Below are 18673 nucleotides of genomic sequence, written 5' to 3'. Positions count from 1 at the left end.
AAATAGCAGCCAGTGCATCAGAGAGCGCATCAGCCCGTCAAAACACGTTTGAAAAGTGTGACGAAGGACTGATCAGCTGATTCCGACTGCCAATGCGTGTACTGCTGCAACTATGTAATTCACTGTAACGGCATCTAAGCCCCCAGCCCAGAGACACCGATCTTTTTTACCTTTTTGGGCCATCTCCTAAAAATTTGCCACTGAAAGTCGCCACCTCACCGCTCTCGTCCTGATACACCAATCGGATGTCCTTACATGGAGAGATGGGGGCGTGGTAGTATGCTGATTGCAGGTTGCGGGCACGCGCCTGTGGATTAAGAACGATTCTGATTCACTAACATACGCAAGGTGGTGAGAACAAAATTGGCTGGTACGCACGTTTAATAAATACGAAGAGGATTTTGCACCTGCACTTATTTTATGCGATAGTAAGAACATTTCTTCGCACATATTAGTGAATGAGGCCCATTGAGAGGTGGATTGTGTCAAGTAATCCTACAGACACTCCTTCTATTAAGAGGGGGAAAATTCAGGCATCCCTCAGATACTCCATCCATCGAGGGGAGGCCCAGTCCAGACGTCTGTACAGACACTCCTATTATTGAGAAGGGAAAGCCCAGGCATCCCAAATGACACCCTATCAAAACAAGAGATGGAAATCCAGTTGTCCCTCTGAGACTTTATCCATTAAGAGAGGGCTTAGTGTAGGCTTCACAATGGACACTTTTTCAATAAAAAGGGGGAAACCTGGCATCCCCTCAGACTTTCTGTCCTGTCTGAGGGAGAAATCCAGGTAACCTTCAGATTATCCATTGCGGGGTCTGGCCAAACTAACTGGACTTTAGGGTTCAAGCGTGCTTGGGCACGGTACAGATGGCCAGTGTGACCGCGCCCTAAGAAGTTAAGTCATACATTCATACACGTAATCCTTCCTAAGGGGAGTCCAGGCATCTGTACAGACTGTTTATCAATCACTAGGGTGAAATCCAGGTGTCCTTTTAGATACTCCATCAATCGAGAGGGGGAAATCCAGGCGTACCTCCTGAAAATCCATCGATTCCAAGAGGTAAACACAGTCATCTTAATTGAAACTCTATATGTTCCAGGTAGGCCATACATGCATTCTTATAAACACTTACAACCAGAGGGGTAGTCCAGGCATCCCCACAGACACTCCTTCCCTTTTGAGTGGGATGTCCAGGGGTCCATGACACTCCTACCGCCCCAAAGATGAATTCCAGGGTTCCCTACAAACACACCATCCATCCCAGGGGGGTAGTCCAGGCATACCTTCAGACATTCCATACGTCCCGACTGGGAAGTCCATGGGTCCAGAGACACTCCATGCTTGTCAAAAAACAAGTCACAGGCACTCCATCCATCCAGAGGTGGAAGTCTGTATCTAGATGGAGTTTCTGTGGGAATACAAATCATTACCGACACTCCATTGGTACACGGAAGGGAGAAGTCCAGGTGTCCCTTATGAAATTCTATTCATGCCAGGTGGGGAGTTAAGGCATCCCCACAGACACTCCATACATCCCGAGGGGGAAGTCCAGGCGTCCCTTAGACACTCTGTAAAACGAGAGGCAGAGGTCCAGTTATCCTTACAGACAGACACTCCTTCCATTTAAAGGGGGAAATCCAGGCGCCCCTCAGATACTTGATGCATTGAGAGGGGGCATAGTCCAGGCTTTACTAAAGATACTGCTTCCATTTAGAGGGTGAAATCGAGGAATCCCTCCGACACTACATCCATCTAGAGGGAGTTGATCAAGGCATTTCTACAGACACTCCTTTCATTAAGCAGCGGAAATAAAGGTGTCCCTCCAGAAATCTAGCAACTTAAATAGACCGGCTATTTGAAAGATGTGTAATTTGATATTCTGAGAACACATCAAGTGTGAAATCTGCAGCTGAAGTTGTCACCTCATTTATCTTTGTGTTTGAGATAATAAGCTAATGCTAGTATGCTAACACATGCTGATAATCATATCCTGCCCAACATTATGATGTTAGCACTGTGTTACACCCCGCCATTGGGCTATTACTGAGAAGAACAGCTGAACAGCTGATGATGAGAAGGGGAGAAGAGACAGCACAGGGAAATATACAGCCTTAACACACTATCTCTGTAACATTTGAGCATTTTTTAGGATAATAGTCAAACGTTAGCCTGAACATGCTTTTGAGTAACATGGTACATTATGGTTCTTTTTCTTTCTTTCTTTTTAAATACATTTTGATTTAAGCTTTAAAGAAACAACTTGTTGGGTCTTTTTTTGGTGCCGACAGTGAGAAAATTTGCTAACAACCACCATCAGATCAACTGAAGTTTGACTTGTTCCTCTTTTTTTTGTTCTTTCGCACTAAACAGCCATTGAGAAGACTCGTTTGTGAGCATAACATTACTACTTTGAGTTTTTCTTCTACCTTTAAGTACTCAAGGGCTAAAACCTACTTCAATAGGTAAATTTAAGTTCAACATGTTACCTTCATCTTTTGCCACAACTTTGACACAGCTGGTTTCGTATCTGAGGCCCAGACCGCAACTTTTTTAATCACCAGCCTGGTTGCTTGCTTTTGCCTTGTTGAGCAGCTCAATGCAGTATTTCTCATCTTGAGCAAGTAACCTGCAGTAAACATGAATCATTTTAAGTTGCAGCAACATGATTTATTAGAATTTCTAAAAAATCATATTAAAATAATTAATAATATAGACTCATCCCTCAATCACTGTGAAACTGGAATCACAAATATCTTTCCCAGAAAAACTGTAGCTACACAGTAAGTTACCAGACAAAACACACAGGAATTCAAACAGTTAACAACACCCTGAAACAAGAATTTAAAAATAAAATAGAAGGGGGTTTAAAAGAGCAAAATGCAAGAACCTTTCAAATGAACTTTACAATCCAAAGGTAATCTAACTGGGATTAAAAAAATAAAAAAAAACAGAGAAAGGATGATTGTTACATAAACCCTTCAATTTTAACTTTGGGGTTTTTCTGATGAAATTTTTCTATTTATAATCTTTGTCAAAAACATATTTTTTCATTTAAAATTTGTGTTTCAGGATTTTCAAGGGTTTTCAATTATATTCCACTTCATTAAATTAATTTAATTCAATTTTCAGTGGACATTTATTATTTTAAAATGTAAAATAAGGGTTTGATTAAACAAAGTAAATTAATCATTTATTTTCCATTTTAGTTGTAAATCTATATTCTATTTATTTTATTTCATTTACTCCTTTAAAGGGAAAGTTACATTTTATGTATTAAATTAAAATATAACAGCATTTGGCATGATGCTTCCAATACTGAAAATGCTTAATAGACAAATCTACCTGTTTGCGCTCAGACAGAAGAAAAAAGCTTCACCATGACTTTAAAGGTCACTTATTATGCAAAATACACTTTAGCATGTTTTTGGAACAGTAACATACATTGCATTCAGAAAGTATTCAGACCACTTCACTTTTTTCACATTTTGGTATGTTGCAGCCTTCTAGTAAAATCAATAAAATGGTTTTGTTTCCCTCATCAATCTATAGTCAATGCCTGATAATGACAAAGTGGACAGAATTTTAGAAATGATTTCTAATTTATTAAAAAGGAAAAACTGAAATATCACACTGACATAACTATTCAGACCCTTTGCTATGACATTTGAAATTGAGCTCACGTGCCTCCCATTTATCTTGATCAGCTTTGAGATGTTACTCCACCTTTACGGGAGCGCATCTGTGGTAGATTAAATTATTTGGACATGGTTCAGAAAGGCACACGCCTGTCTATATAAGGTCTCACAGCTGACAATGCATATCAGAGGAAAAAACTAAATCCGAGGTAGTAGGAACTGCCTGCAAAGCTCAGAGACAAGCACAGATGTGGGGAAGGCTACAAAAAAATCTCCGCTGTATTGGAGGTCCCCAAACGCACAATGGACTCTATAATCTTAAATGGAGGAAGTTTGGAACAACTAGGACTCTTCCTAGAGCCGGCTGATTAGCCAAACTGAGCTATTGTGGGAGAAGGGCCTTGGTAAGAGAGGTGACCAGGGAACCTGATGGTCACTATGGCTAAACTCAAGAGATAATGTGTGGAGATGGGAGAAACTTTCAGAAGGACAACCATCAATGCTACACTCCACCAATCTGGGCTTTATGGCAGAGTGGCCAGACGGAAGCCTCTTCTCAGTAAGACACATAAAAGCCTGCTTAGGTCCTGGTCCAGAGCGCTCAGGACCTCAGACTGGGCCAAAGGATCACCTTCCAACGGGACAATGACCATAAGCTCACAGCCAAGACAACGCATGAGTGGTTTAAGCCTGGCTCACAATGCAGGATAATCGGGCCGATTTGAGCTCAGATTCTTCCTTCCCAACAATCGCAGGGTCTCTCCCGACGCAAGGCTGTTTGGAACCGATTATCTGCTCAAACTATCTTGTAGTATGAGCGGTACAAAGATCCAATCTAAACGTCCCCGATCTGCCCGGTGATCGTCGGGGATGCCCCGATTTATTTCAAATAGCCTATGTTTGATATTTAAAATTTTAAATCTTGACGATTACATCATGAAAGGGTCCAGCAGAAGTTGTGTGTGAGTACAATATAATCACGAGAGAGGGATGTAGTCATGGCGACCAGCGGCATTTTTTTATTTTTCGGTACAGATCATCAGTGCAGCACTTTTCTGAAACTTGTATCCATATAGCTACGATTGTATCTACTTTCCTATATCCTACAACAACTTCCACTTCCTTTTCTTTCACTAACCGCCGTTCGTTGGAGTTTTCAAATGAAACTTTATTAACAACTGTCAATGCTCCGTCCTGATTTCACTCTTACAGTGTGAGCACATAAATCTCAAGGTCTGGTCGGGCGTCGTAAACAATTCAGTCATACTGTGTGAGCTGACATGCCACCCCGACTTTTATACAATCGGGGATAAATCGCAGTGTGAGCCAGGCTTTAGGGACAACTTTATGAATGTCCTTGAGCAGTCTAGCCCTGACTTGAACCCAATCGAACATCTCTAGAGAGACCTGAAAATGGCTGTCCACCCATGGTCCCCATTCAACCTGATAAGAGTTTGAGAAGATCTGCAGAAAAGTATGGCAGAAAAATCCCAAATCCAGTTTTGCAAATTTATTTGCATCATACCCAAGAAGACTATACTGTAATTGCTGACAAAGGTGCTTCAACTACATACTGAGTATACTTACAGTATGCCAGTGTGATATTTCAGTTTTTCCTTTTTAATAAATTTGCATAAATTTCTAAAATTCTGATTCCACTTTGTCATTATTGTCTATTGAGTGTAGATTGATGAGGAATTACCTTTACAGCCTTTAAAGGAGTATATGAATTAGCCAGGTTAGCCTGGTGTACGTAGCAAGGTAACATATGACATGAGAATTTTAGCTGTTATTGTGTTTGAACCAGGGACCATGGTTCCAAGATGTCAGCCCTCAAGTGGCTGGAGCGCAGCCAGTTCCTGCTCTCTGAGTCTGCCTTCTCACCGTTAATGATAGGGCATAGTGCAAGAAAGCCCAATCAACCCAAACCCTTCCAGAGGGGAATGGTTGTACACAGCTCATTTGCATTCAAAGCTATAGACACAGAACAGCCCGTTGTGAGCAGGGCTGAAATAGAGGGGTTTATAGGCATGATAAAATACAGGATCAGAGTGGGTTTTTTGGCAGGAAACTTCAAAGACATGTTTCGGGGACCTCTGAGACTTATTTAAGCTTGTTGAAAAGGAGTATAATAAGTGACCTTTAAATTATCAGCTGTCACATGTTGACACCACTGACATGACTCCAATATTGTGCATTTACAAAAAATAAAATCTCAATCAACTTTAACCTGCTTTTTTTGTAGCAGGGCAGAAAGTCTATGACACACCTTAAAACCTCCAAATTCACAGCCTGAACTCATTTTTACTCTCTTTATTTATGATTTCTGTCTTTTTTCTCCACACATTAAAATATGTTTTTGACTTTTACACTGAACATACTGTGTTAACAAGGATTCTGTAACGTTGTCTTTTTTTAATCATTCATTCTAAACTGCAGGTTTTTTCTTGTGTATTTGACCAAAGAGTTGAAAATAAACAGCCAAACAGCAATGAAAAAAGAAATTCCAGGCTATTTATTATGAACAAAATTAATTAAATTTTTATAATAATACTGCTTTCGCCAAACACACAGATTATTCTAGTTCAGTCATTATAATATCTGCGTATGTGTTGAGAGTTGTTATTGATGGGTTGAAAGGTTTCAGAACTGGATTTCACTTTTGTTTCTAAAAACTTGCTGTATTTATTTACATTCACATCAACAGTATTTATACGACACAACAGTAAAAATATACTGTCCACGATAGAGTCGGCTGTTTTGGTCAGTTTCAAAAACATTTTAAAAAATCTAAACTCTTGGATTTGCAAACAACTTTCCTTATTGTCAGTTACAATTTGTGTCTGTAGTCAACATCAGAGGGCCCAAAAAAGCAAAATTGACCAACCAATAAAACTTCCTATCAATAGATCAGCCTGTCTGCAGAGATCCATCTTCAGGACGGCTCAATGATTCACATATAAGAGAAACACCAACCCACCAGAGTTTGTGTACAAGAGGGTGGGGCCAAAGAGAACAGGTGTGTCACCTGTCAGAAGGTTTAACACTTGGCACAAAGTGAACACAGCATAACCAGTGTTCAGTCCCAGTATGACACACAGTTTTGAAGACACACCTGGTCACAAAGTCCAAAGTTCTAAATGTAAAAATAAATAACTCAAAACAGGAGGTTCATTAAATAGAACAAATTCAGAAGAGGTTCCACATCTGAGCCACTGAAGTCTATTATCCTAAAAGGGCTGTTAATCTGGAGGACTGGCCCTTTAATACAGCTAAAAACCCCCTAATCCAGAGGTGGTTCAATCATGTCTGGGCCTAGTTTAATGGAGTCTGGTCCAGACTGAGCCAGTCTGATCATGGTCACACGTGGAGGCGGGAGTATCTGAGTTTCCACCTCCTGGATCGGACTTTGAAGAAGAAGAAGAGGAGCATGAGGAAGAGGCAGGAGCAGACATACAGGACCACACACAGACTCATGTCTACGCTGTTGAAACCAAGACCCAGAATCCAAACACCTCCTCCTCCTTCTCTCCCAACTTTAACCCCCAGGTCCAAAACCTCCCCCCTCCCATCTCCCCTCAAAGCCTTGTCAACAGGTTGAGGCTCTGTTTTTTCCTCAGCTATCTTCTCTATCTCCTTCATCTCTTCCACTCCTCCTTTCACATCTCTGTGCTCATCCTGTGGCTGGCTGGTCTGTTGCGCAGCATCAGCTTCAAGATTTTGAGGAGGTGCAGGGAGTTGTGGGGGAGTCATGGAGTATTTGGGGGACAGGTTGGAGGCTCCGTAGTGCTGTTGGAGGAAGAGGAGGACGTTGTCTTGGTTCCAGACATGGACGCCATTCTTCTCTTCATGGCAGGAGGAGCAGAGGGAGGGGCTCGGCCAGGGAGCTTTGGAAAAGAGGGGGTCATCACTCAGAGAGCCTGGAGGAGGAGGAGACATGAAGGGAGGGGAGGTGTCACAAATATATAACAAAGTTTAAAACATTTTCTCACTTGTTCCCCGTTTAACTTTCTTGCAAGTTTGGAACTACATTTCCCATAATTCCTTGTTTCACAGAGTATGCATGTACCAGCCAGTCTGTAGTTGACCATGTTGTGTTGGTTCCACAGCCAGAGGATCTGTTGCTCTTTGTTAGTCACTTTGTTCATGCTCTCCTCTGCTGCCTCTTCAAAGTTTCGTCCGCACTGCTCGCAGCCGAAGAACGTCCGGATGTACTGACGCATCACCTGCAGCACCGGGGCCGCGTCGCGCTCCAGACCTGCACAGGAGCATGGTCCAGTCGTAGTAGGGTTAGACAGAAATGCAACATGTAGACTTTTACCACTGCCGTGTTAGTATGTGTGTACCTGTGTTTTCTAGTGCGGTGGGTTTGGCGTCATGTTGGACTGTCAGGACGTGGAATAGAGTCCACAGGGAACATGGGTAACCTCGGAGCCCCGGTCTGCTGCCCTGGCAACCAACCCAGTGAAGCTCCGCCCCTAGAAATACACCTGAAATCTGGGACAAGAACTATGAGGTCAGCTGCTGCTCTGTATGTATGTTCACTATATGCTTGTATGCGTGTCTCACCCTCATCTTGTTGTCCACCAGGTCAAGGACCGCCTGGTAGGGAATTCGTTTCAGCGGCATACTGAGAAGCCAATCAGAGAGAGTCTCCATCAGCTTCACCACAGAACCCCCACCTGGATACAACTAAACAGGTAGAGACAGAGAGAGAGAGGCATAACCATTTATATGGGATGATTGAGAACAAGATACCAGTTATAACCTTTTCTTTCAAGAATCTCTTTAAAACTTTAGTTACCAAAAAAAAAAACAGAAGACCTGAAGATTAAGATACCGACCAACATGTGTTCATCAGGTAATGTGATCTGGGTTTTGCTGACAAACTTTAGTCTTAAATTGAGTTGGTGTTGTGTTGTTATCATTTTCAGATACTAACATTTATTCAACCATAACTTTCTTTAATTCAAATGATCATTTTCTGACATATTTAACTTTATTCATTTTCTAAATTGAAAGACATTATTAAAGTGTGATTTAACACCTAAAACAAAAATATTGTGTTCACACGGCATGGTTCAAAAGGTATGGTTCCTCAAACTCAAAAGTTTGAGGAAAATGATATTTTCTTCGGCGAACGGTTTTTAAGCTATTTCACTTTTACAAACAGCAACTGTGACCCAAACAAATATCTTCATGGAGAATAAGCAACAACCTATTACGTTTAATCAGTGATTCAGCAGGCATGTCACCTGGACATACAAAAAGTAAATAAAATTGTCAAAATACTACTACAACTACTACTACTACACTAACCAAGTTTGAAACCCTTATTGTTGAACTGAAGTTACATGTGGAGAGAATAAGTCTTGATCCAGATGGAAATTAGGATCTTTTGGCAGATTTTGTTTTTGTAATCATAGCTCTGTTTGCTTATTTCTCTGGGATTGAAAAAAAAGTTGCTCAGTTTTGTATTATTAGAGAAAAAAAAACAAAGATATCGCTTGGACTCATGGAGAGAAAAATACAGGGACTGAACCAAGAAAACATCATTGCATACTATACAGAACTAAATAAAGTCCTGTTATTATAATTCCTATATAAAAAATAACAATAACCTTTGCCACCAGAACGACAAAGTCCTTGAAGATCTTTAGCTCTTCCCCCTCCAGGTAACTATGGGTAGCCAGTTCTACTCTCAGCAGGTAGTGGAGGGCTGACTCCAGATCAGCTGTGTACACCTTTGACCTGCAGAGAGACACACACAGGTTTACTCATCATTCACTTCAAACTGAGCCTAGCTGAACTGAGCTGGTCTAACTGAGTCTCTGACCTGTCAAAGTCTCTCCAGGGTTCACTGCTCTGTTTGTCAGACAGCACCCCCAATAGGCCTCCACTGGAACTGCTGCCTGAGTTCAACTGGCGCTGAACTCCAGGTAATGTTCTCAACAAGGAGGAGAAGAAGAAACGTAACTGCTTCTGACTGAAAGAGAGGGGGAAAAAAAGAGAACAGAGGAGGAGAGGAACATAAACGAGAAGTAGGAGGAAGGGGAGGAATGAGGGTGAGATGGAGAAGAACAAGGAGAAGAAGAAAGGCGTGAAGGGGGAGACAAAGGAGAAGAAGATGAATGAGGAATAGGAGCAGGGGAAGACCGTAGTCGTTGACACAAGTTATTAAAAAAACATTTAACAAAAACTGAAATATTTTCTTTGAATCAGCTAACAAATCATGCAAGATCAATACTAATTCTCCAATTTCTTCCTCAATAAAAAAGGGCTGAATACTAATTTATTTGGTCCTCTTTTATTATCCTTGTGGGGACCCAGAGTTTAAACCCCGAAAGCAAGGACAGATATATTATCATCATTTGTTTTTTATATATAGTTCAATGTTCAAGACCATGTTTTTGAATAAAGTTTCCAGTTTACATATTTGTATAAAATAATTGAGATACCAGTTGCAAAAGTTTAATTTTCATCTCTTCTCAAATCATAAAATAACTCAAACAGCTGCTGTTATCTCAACTTCAACATGTTTTCATTTGGAGCAAGTCTGCTCTCACATGAGAAGGCTCCTAACTGTTTCTTTAATGGCCCTCACAGACACAAGAGGTACAGTATGAGTTTGTGTGTAACTGTGTCCACTCACACATGCAGTTGTGAGTGTGTTGCATTCGGGTGCAGCAGGTAGATGGAGGGGAAGGTAGAGACCTTCAGGGCATCCAGCAGGGGGAGATCTGAGCTCAAAGCTCTCTTTACCTCTAAACCTGAGAACTGCAGCAGGTCCAGGATCACCTGAAAGACAGACAGGCAGAAAGAGAAAACAAATGTTTTTAATTCTATGCTGAACACATTTAATACAAGTGTATTACTGATGTGCTCTTGCTGCTCTCTCAACAACAGCTGATACAAGGAATTTCCTGATGATAGGTTAGCTTGTTTTGTTGCTGAAGTAACCGCTCAACACTTCCAATCGTAGCTTTTAGCCTTTTTACAGCTCAGCTACTGTAGCTGCTCTATTGGGCACTTTAAGCACTGGGAGAGTGTTCACGTTTAACTTGTTTTATGGTCAGAGAATCAAATCAAGATTAAACTGTGTTTTTTTATGCACACCAGATAAATGATACACCATCCAATAAAAGTTCAGCTCAGTTTTCATCCTACCTCTCGTCCTACGAAGGAGTCTGGTTCCTCTATGATGATGGCGGTGTAGTGATCTGACCTTTGACCTAAGAGAGGCAGCAGCTCCACAGAGCTAGAGACAGACAGAAAGGCAGAGACAGGCAAACAGACAGACAGACTGATTAATCTACTATCACTTTATTTGTGTCAGTTTCTCAGGCCCTGAAGTGAATGCTTTGAATGTCTCAATTTGTACAACCCACATTCCGAACTAAACAATTACACCTACAGTGTCCGATAAGTAGGATAAGATCTTTTATTTTGATAAGCTGAAACAATTGGTATTTTGGCATGAAAAATATCTTGAAAGATAAATACTTGAATTAACTGCAGATTGATTTTCTGGCAACAGATTATTGTTTCAGCAAAATGACCCGCAGAAAAAAGTGACTCAGAGAAATCATCAATTATCCCGACAATTGGTCACACATTTCATTCATCTAATACAAGGTTCAGAGCAAAAGAGGTTTGTTTTTCACATTTATTATTAATTAACAGATATTCTAATGTACTGTACTATTACCATCAAACCTGAGAGTAAACATACTTAACATTGAAAATAACAAATACTATCTCTTTGTATATAATCACATTGTGCTGTCAAGCCTATAATAACAAACATGAACTTTTTAGAGGCTTTAAAAATTACTGAATTTATCAGATATCTAACGTAGGCTGCATTACCCAATTTAGAGTGTGTGTGTGTGTGTGTGTTGCCTCCCAGCTGACTGTCTCTTCAGGGGGCAACTGTGAAATATCATTGAGAATGATAATTCTTCTTTATTTATTTATAGTTAATGCAGCAGTCACATAGAGCTTCTGGTTCTGGTACCTGTATGGTTTCAGTGGAGGACAGTGATCAGGCCAGTTGAGCTTGGTGTGGTTCTGTAAGATGTTCACCATCAACTGTCTCACTGACTGGATCTCTCTGTCTGCACCTGGAGAGAGAGTTTCTTTGTCTTAAATTGTTCATTACATGTAAAGATGGCTGAGACAAGGTTTGAAGGACAGGCAGAGTGTGTAATAGGTGATGTTAGACTGACGGTTTATGAGACAGATGGTTTGCAACATGTGGTTTGAAACATGTGGCGGGCCAGAGAGATGGTGTGAGACAGGTGGTGTGTTAGACAAGTGGTATTTGAGACGTACAGTTCCACACAGGTGAAGTGTTATAAAGGTTTTGTGTTGAGACAGGTTGTGTTTGACATGTGTATTGAGACATACACAGACAGTCTGAGTCAACTGTGAGGGTGTGAGACAAGTTATTTGTTAAACAGGAGAAGGGAGACTGATAGTGTGACAAAGGAGGTGTGTGGGACAGCGTGTGTGTGAGACAGGAGGTTTGAGACAGGTAGTGTGAATGTGAAAAGGCAGGTTCTGTGTGAGAAAGTTGTGCATCAATGTGATGAGATGAGGTGGCTGTTTTGACACAAAGTAGTGTGAGAGAGGCTGTGTGTGAGCTAGGTGGTACTTGACACAGGTGGCGTTTGATGCACAAGCTAAAGCATTTTTATCATTCATTTCATTTAGGATTTTTATTCATCATTTTATTTACAATGTATCTACAATAGGTGGTGTGAGACATGTAGTGTATGAGGCGGGGTACGTCTAAAATAGGGCATGTTAGACAGGTCAAGTGTGAGACAGGTCAAGTGTGAGAGAGTTTCTGGGAACTTGATTATGAGACAGGTGGGGTGTGAAACAGGTAGTCAGTCTTACCTCTGTAAATTGTCCCTCTGTCTGTCTCTGGACTGTGAGCATGAAAGTACTGTAAACAAACAGATCAATAAAGTTAATACAGTAATTACGTGGCCAAGATGACGCCGCGGATGGTTGCCACGGTACTGCGCTCTCTAGTACTTGTCGTGTTTTTGTTTAATTTAATAGTTTTCTGCGCCTCTAAGCATCGGACTGTCAAACTCTGCCGAACTTTTTTTTCCACCGGTTCTCACTGAACCAGAAAGTTTTGTGGAGATTATTGCCGGAGGAGCTGCAGCTCTCTATTGACTCCTGTCAATTCACCTGGCGAATGTCCGCTCTCTGGCTAACAAGATGGACGAGATGCTGTTCCTAAACACAAGGAACTCTGACTTTTGCAGATCGGCCGCCCTGTGTTTCACTGAAACCCGGCTCAGTGAACACATCCCGGACAGCTCTCTACACCTCCTGGACTTTCAGCTCCTCAGAGCGGACCGCGTAAAGGAGCTTTCTGGGAAGACGGAATATGCTTCTACATTAAAGCAGGTTGGTGTACAGATGTCCCAGTGTTGAAGAAGTCGTGCAGCCCTAATCTGGAGAGTTTGTTCATAAACTGTAAACCTTTTTATTCACCGCGGGAGTCCTCAGGCCTGTGTAACAGAGGCGTTACAGCACCTGGCTGACCAGATTACAGACGTGGAGAAAAAAACTTCCTGACTCTCTGCTCATTATTCTTGGTGATTTTAACAGAGCAAATCTAACCCACGAACTTCCAAAATACAGACAACATATTAAGTGTCCCACCAGAGGAGCTAACACACTGGAACACTGCTACACAGTAATAAAGGATTCATATCACTCTGTTCCCTGTGCAGCTTTAGGACTCTCTGACCACTGTTTGATTCACCTCATCCCGACCTACAAGCAGAAGTTAAAAACTGCTAAGCCTGTAGTAAGGACTGTTAAGAAATGGACAGAGGAGTCAAAGCAGGAGTTACAGGCATGTTTTGATTGCACTGATTGGAGCTGCATCAGCAAACCTCAATGAACTCACTGACACTGTGACATCTTACATCAGCTTCTGTGAGGACACGTGTGTGCAGACCAGGACCTTCTGCACATACAACAACAACAACAACAACAACAACAAGCCCTGGTTTACACCTCAACTTAGGAAGCTGCGTCAGGCCAAGGAGGAGGCCTACAGGAGTTGGGACCGGGACCTGTTCAAGAAGGCCAGGAACAAGCTGACGAGGGGGATCAGGGTAGCCAAAAGGAGCTACACTGAGAAGCTGAGGAAAAAAATCTCAGCTAACGATCCTTCAGCGGTTTGGAGAAGCCTGCGAGAAGTCACAAGCAACAGGAGACCCACCCTCCACCCTGCAGGTAACAATAGACTGGCTGAAGACCTGAACAGCTTCTATTGCAGGTTTTCACAACCATCACCCAGCCCATTAACACCACCCCGACACTCAGACTATGATCTTCTTGCTGCCCTAACAACCCCCTCTGACCCCCCACCTGCACTAACGACCTGCGAGGATGAGGTAATTCAGCTCTTTCAGAAACAAAAGATCAGGAGACGAGTCTGCTTCCAGACGGGAGGTGGAACAGCTGGCTCTCTGGTGCAGTCAGAACCATCTGGAGCTGAACCCGCTCAAGACTGTGGAGATGACAGTGGACTTCAGGAGAAGCCCCCCTTCACTCCCCCCTCTCACCATTCTGAACAGCACAGTGTCTACTGTGGACTCCTTCAGGTTCCTTGGATCCACATGACGCTAAACAGTCACAGAGTGTCAGACCTGTCGCAGTGAAATGACTCTAAACCAACCGTCACTGTGAATATATGTATATATATATATATATATATATATTATTTAATTTAAATGATCAATAGACGCACACTTATTTCTGTAAATACTGTAATTGACATCTTAATTGACCCATATGTCACATAACTGCATTTTACTCATCATGTTATTTCAGCATCTTTTTCACTATGCACCACTGCACTGTTTCATGTTTAGTCATGTAAATATTAATCTTTTCTTATGATGTTTATTGTTGATATTTTAAGTTGTACCTGTACATAAGAGAGCACAGTTCACCAAAGTTAAATTCCTTGTGTGTGTAAGCATACCTGGCCAACAAATCTGATTCTGATACATGTTGTGAGGTTTTTATTTACTGTAGTACTAACATACACTCAGTATACAGTGAAGGTAGAAGTGACGTCACGTACTTTGAATGTTGGGTAGAATTTGATGCCGTACTCTTTACACACATCGAAGTTTTCCTCCTGAGCGCAGTCCAACACAGCCACACTGAGAGCCTGCTGCCAGTCTAAAAGACAGACGGACAGGGAGACAGACAAGCAGACAGGGAGAGAGAGAGAGAGAGAGAGAGACAAGAGGGGAGGGAGAGAGACACAAGCAGGCAGAAATAGACACAGATAGAGACAGAGATGGCAGACAGACAGAAGGAAGAGAGAAAGACATAGGTAGGAGAGAGAGACAGAGACAGGTGGACAGGCAGACAGTCAGAGAGAAAAAAGACAGGCAGGAAGAGACAATTGAATTGAGTAAGGGAGATAAACAGGGAGGGAAAGAAGATGGCAGGGAGAGACAGACAGAGAGAAAGATAGACAAGTGGAGAGAATGAGACAGAGAGAGAGAGAAAAGGGGAATTGGAGACAACAAAAACAAGAACAGAGAGAGACAGACAGACAGACAGACAGACAGACAGAGAGAGACAGTGGAAGAGGAACAGCAGGGAAAGAGAAACTCAGGAAGTGGTAAAGAGGTGAAGACAGAAAGACGAACAGAGAGAGAGAGACAGGCAGGGGGAGTGAGACAGACAGGGAGAATTAATCGTTGTGGTCTTTATGAGCGGTACAAACATTCAATGGTCACTTAATCACTTCCACATCTACATCTGCTGTTAATGTAATAACTAATCTGCAAATCAGGTGGCAGCAGCTGACTCATAGATTAACAGGAACTCCCTGTAACCAGGGGTTACAACAGGAGAGCATCTCCGGTTACATGCAACCTGTATGGCAACAGATGAGCCAAAAGGGATAATACACTGCAGCAATAGAAGAACAACACAACTTCCTGTCCGGACATAAAACTGAAGAGAGGATGGAGAAGCTTTCTGATGCAACTTACAAACAGTGATTTGTGGTAAAGTCTTTTTATTGATATATGTAGATTGGACAAACTAGTAGAGATGCACCAATTAAAATTTCAAAATGGAAAAAGGTCACATGACCCTCTCTCATACTCAGACAACTCTACTTCCTGCCTATTTATGTATTCAATGACTTGCAGTCTTTAACCTTTCTGCCTCTCTTTCTTGCTGTGTGTCTTGTTCTAAATCGGTTAATTATCAATTTGCATCCATCTATAATAGTTTCTGCAGTGTTAGGTCTCACGCAGAGGTTTTACATTGAAGTAACCCTACGTAACTTAAGAATATTATGGTATATTAATTAAATAATATTTTGATGTACTGTACTCTTACCATCAAACCTGAGAGTAAACACTTAACGCCACACACCCTGCTTCTCTTCCGTTCATAGAGCCCTGCCCTGTCTGTAATGAAAAAAAGTGTTGCTCTAAAGTTTAGAGTCTAACCCAACATAATCTATTATTTGAAAGCACACCCATGTTTAGCTTTTGTATTTTTTTATTTAATAATTACATGAATTGATGTGCTTAATTGTTTTTTTTACTTCTGAAATCAAACATTATTGTGTGTGTGTGTGTGGGCTTCCAGCTGAGCGTCTCTCAGGGGGGCAACATGGTCTTTTTTTGTCTCAGACGTCCTTTGAATCCGACAGCAGGTTCCACAAAGAGAGAGCGAGAGAGAGAGAGAGAGAGAGAGAGAGTGAGAGAGTGTGTGTGTGTGTGTGTGTGTGTGTGTGTGTGTGTGTGTGTGTGTGTGTGTGTGTGTGTGTGTGTGTGTGTGTGTGTGTGTGTGTGTGTGTGTAAGGGTGGCAGCTGGTCTCAGTAGAAAGATTCCCCTGAGAGTTCAGGGGCAGATGGGGACTAAACACAGCAGACTGGTTCCCACAGGTTGTTCTGTCAGTCTGCTCAGGTTTTTGCACATGTTGGAAATATAAACAAATAATGGAAACTTTCCTTTAAATGTTGCAGTCAGCATAAACCAGATTAGTTGTTCCTGACTGTAATCACAAATGTTACAGCTGTTTGTTACTTCAGATTTCTCAGAATTTCAGAGAAAAGCCAATATATAAATACATCTGCTGTAGACATAAGTTATTTCACTAATGTTCTTATTATGTCCTATAATAAAAACACACGCTTCTCTCATTAAACAGTTAACTATGATAACCACGACTATGAGCAAACATTTTAGTTTTGGGTGCTTTTTTACATTTATGTTGGGGCTTTTACTTTAATTTAGATAACACAGTGGATAGAGTAGGAAATCGGGAGAGAGAGTGGAAATGACATAAGGGAAAGGAGCCCCAGGACGGACTTGAAACCGGTCAGTCTGTTTGATAAGACTATAGCCTCCGTACATGATGCACCTCCTAACCTCTAGGCCATCAGTGCCCCGTTTCATGTGTCTATGAGGTGAAGTCTATAGTCGTTCTTCTTTTTGACTCAGCTTCACTTCCTTTTGGACAGTTCCACATTTGTCTCAATACTCTGGTGGATAACGTTGATATTAACAACACAAAAGACCCCCTGATGTGTTTTGTTTTTTAAAAACTGTCACTGACATAGAGATTAAAACCAGCAAACACACATACAGCTGATTACATTTGTTTATTCAGCTTGAATGTAGGCTAAAAGACATTTTCTATGAACAACCAAACAAGATGTTCTCTTAAATCATGTTAAGGCTCGTTGTTCAAAGTGAATAAATTACACTTGCTTTTAGCGTTTCCTCTTCAAATGACATTAGAGCTTCTTTAATAGTTTGGAGACCGACATCTCACCTGCTGTCAACTCGTTGTTCAACTATTTCCGTGTTATTTATAATCATAACCTGGCCTATCTACAAGATATTTTTTTCTGGTTTTCTAACATCAACATGGGAAATAAAAACTAAAACACACCCTTGCTCTGTTATATAGTTGTCACGTGTATATTGCTCAACAAATAGGAGTCTCTTAACACTAACACAAACTTTAAAAACCAAAGGTATTCTGCAAAGGCTAGCTACGTGTTTCCACCCCCACTCGTTTCCCTATCAGTGTCTCTCTGCAACACTATGAACTTAATCCAGCTGAATATCACTGATATACTGTCTGTACGAGCAGCTCTGAGTGATAATGGTGGTTCTTATCTCAAATACTTCCAGTTTTAGTCAGTGGTTTGAGTCCATGTGAAGTAGAATCATCTACTGGTGTCTTATTAACATAGAAACCTACTTCTGGACATCAACATGGTGAATTAATGTTGTAGTTCAAACTGTATTAAGCCCGTTTTTAATGGGGTCAACCAGAACTTCATTCAAAAATCTGCTACTTGTGAATGGCTTCAGAAACAGAAAACTCCTAACCCTGTATTAGTCACATGACGCAGAACTGAGCGTCGATTGTAATTCACAGTCTATTTTTGTATTGTGGAAATGCCAAACTAAAAGGGGGAGATTACAGAATCAGAAAACATGCTGAGTAATACTTAATCACTTTACTGACAAAGCGAGACTGTCGGAAATGGGAGGCTTTTTGAATGTTTACAAAAGAGAACCAAACCGAGTGTGTCGACTGAGATACCTTTGACGTCCCGGGCCAAAGACTTCCATGTGCTGGAGTACTGGATGCAGTGACCACACCAGGAGGAGAAGAACTGGACCATCCAGGCCGAGGTAGAGTTACTGACGGTGGGCTTTAGGCTACTGCTGCTTAGGATCACCAACGGGTCCTCCTCCGTGTACAGCCTGGCTGCGGTTGCCAGACACCCGGGGACGAGCCAGAGAACGACCGCCGCTTTGAACCAGAACCGGAGCATCCCTGATGTCCGGGGAAGGGACACACCGAGAGCAAGGCCGTCACTAATCTCGAGAGTTTCTTCCAAAAACAATCAGAGGGGTCCGAGGAGACATGAGAGCAGCTGCTCCGCTACCAGCTAGTTGTGGTTGTGTTTACAGCAGAGAGAGCAACAGAGAA

At 41.7% G+C, this 18673-nt stretch overlaps 1 protein-coding gene across 1 annotated transcript; it reads right to left on the bottom strand.

Moving 5' to 3' along the window:
• Positions 1-5940: 5940 nt before the first annotated feature.
• Positions 5941-18653, bottom strand: qsox2 (quiescin Q6 sulfhydryl oxidase 2). Its single transcript, XM_020649764.3, has 12 exons — positions 18281-18653; positions 14768-14868; positions 12547-12595; positions 11660-11765; positions 10810-10900; positions 10295-10440; positions 9479-9628; positions 9264-9393; positions 8212-8334; positions 7989-8139; positions 7712-7900; positions 5941-7562 (listed from the first exon to the last, which is right to left on the bottom strand). Exons 1-12 carry the CDS (start codon positions 18513-18515, stop codon positions 7003-7005), a joined length of 2031 nt encoding a protein of 676 aa, XP_020505420.2. The 5' UTR covers positions 18516-18653; the 3' UTR covers positions 5941-7002.
• Positions 18654-18673: the final 20 nt, after the last annotated feature.

Source organism: Labrus bergylta, chromosome 2 (assembly GCF_963930695.1).
Source record: "Labrus bergylta chromosome 2, fLabBer1.1, whole genome shotgun sequence".
NCBI classification, from domain to species: Eukaryota; Metazoa; Chordata; class Actinopteri; order Labriformes; family Labridae; genus Labrus; species Labrus bergylta.
This window is presented reverse-complemented; position numbering and strand designations above follow the sequence as displayed.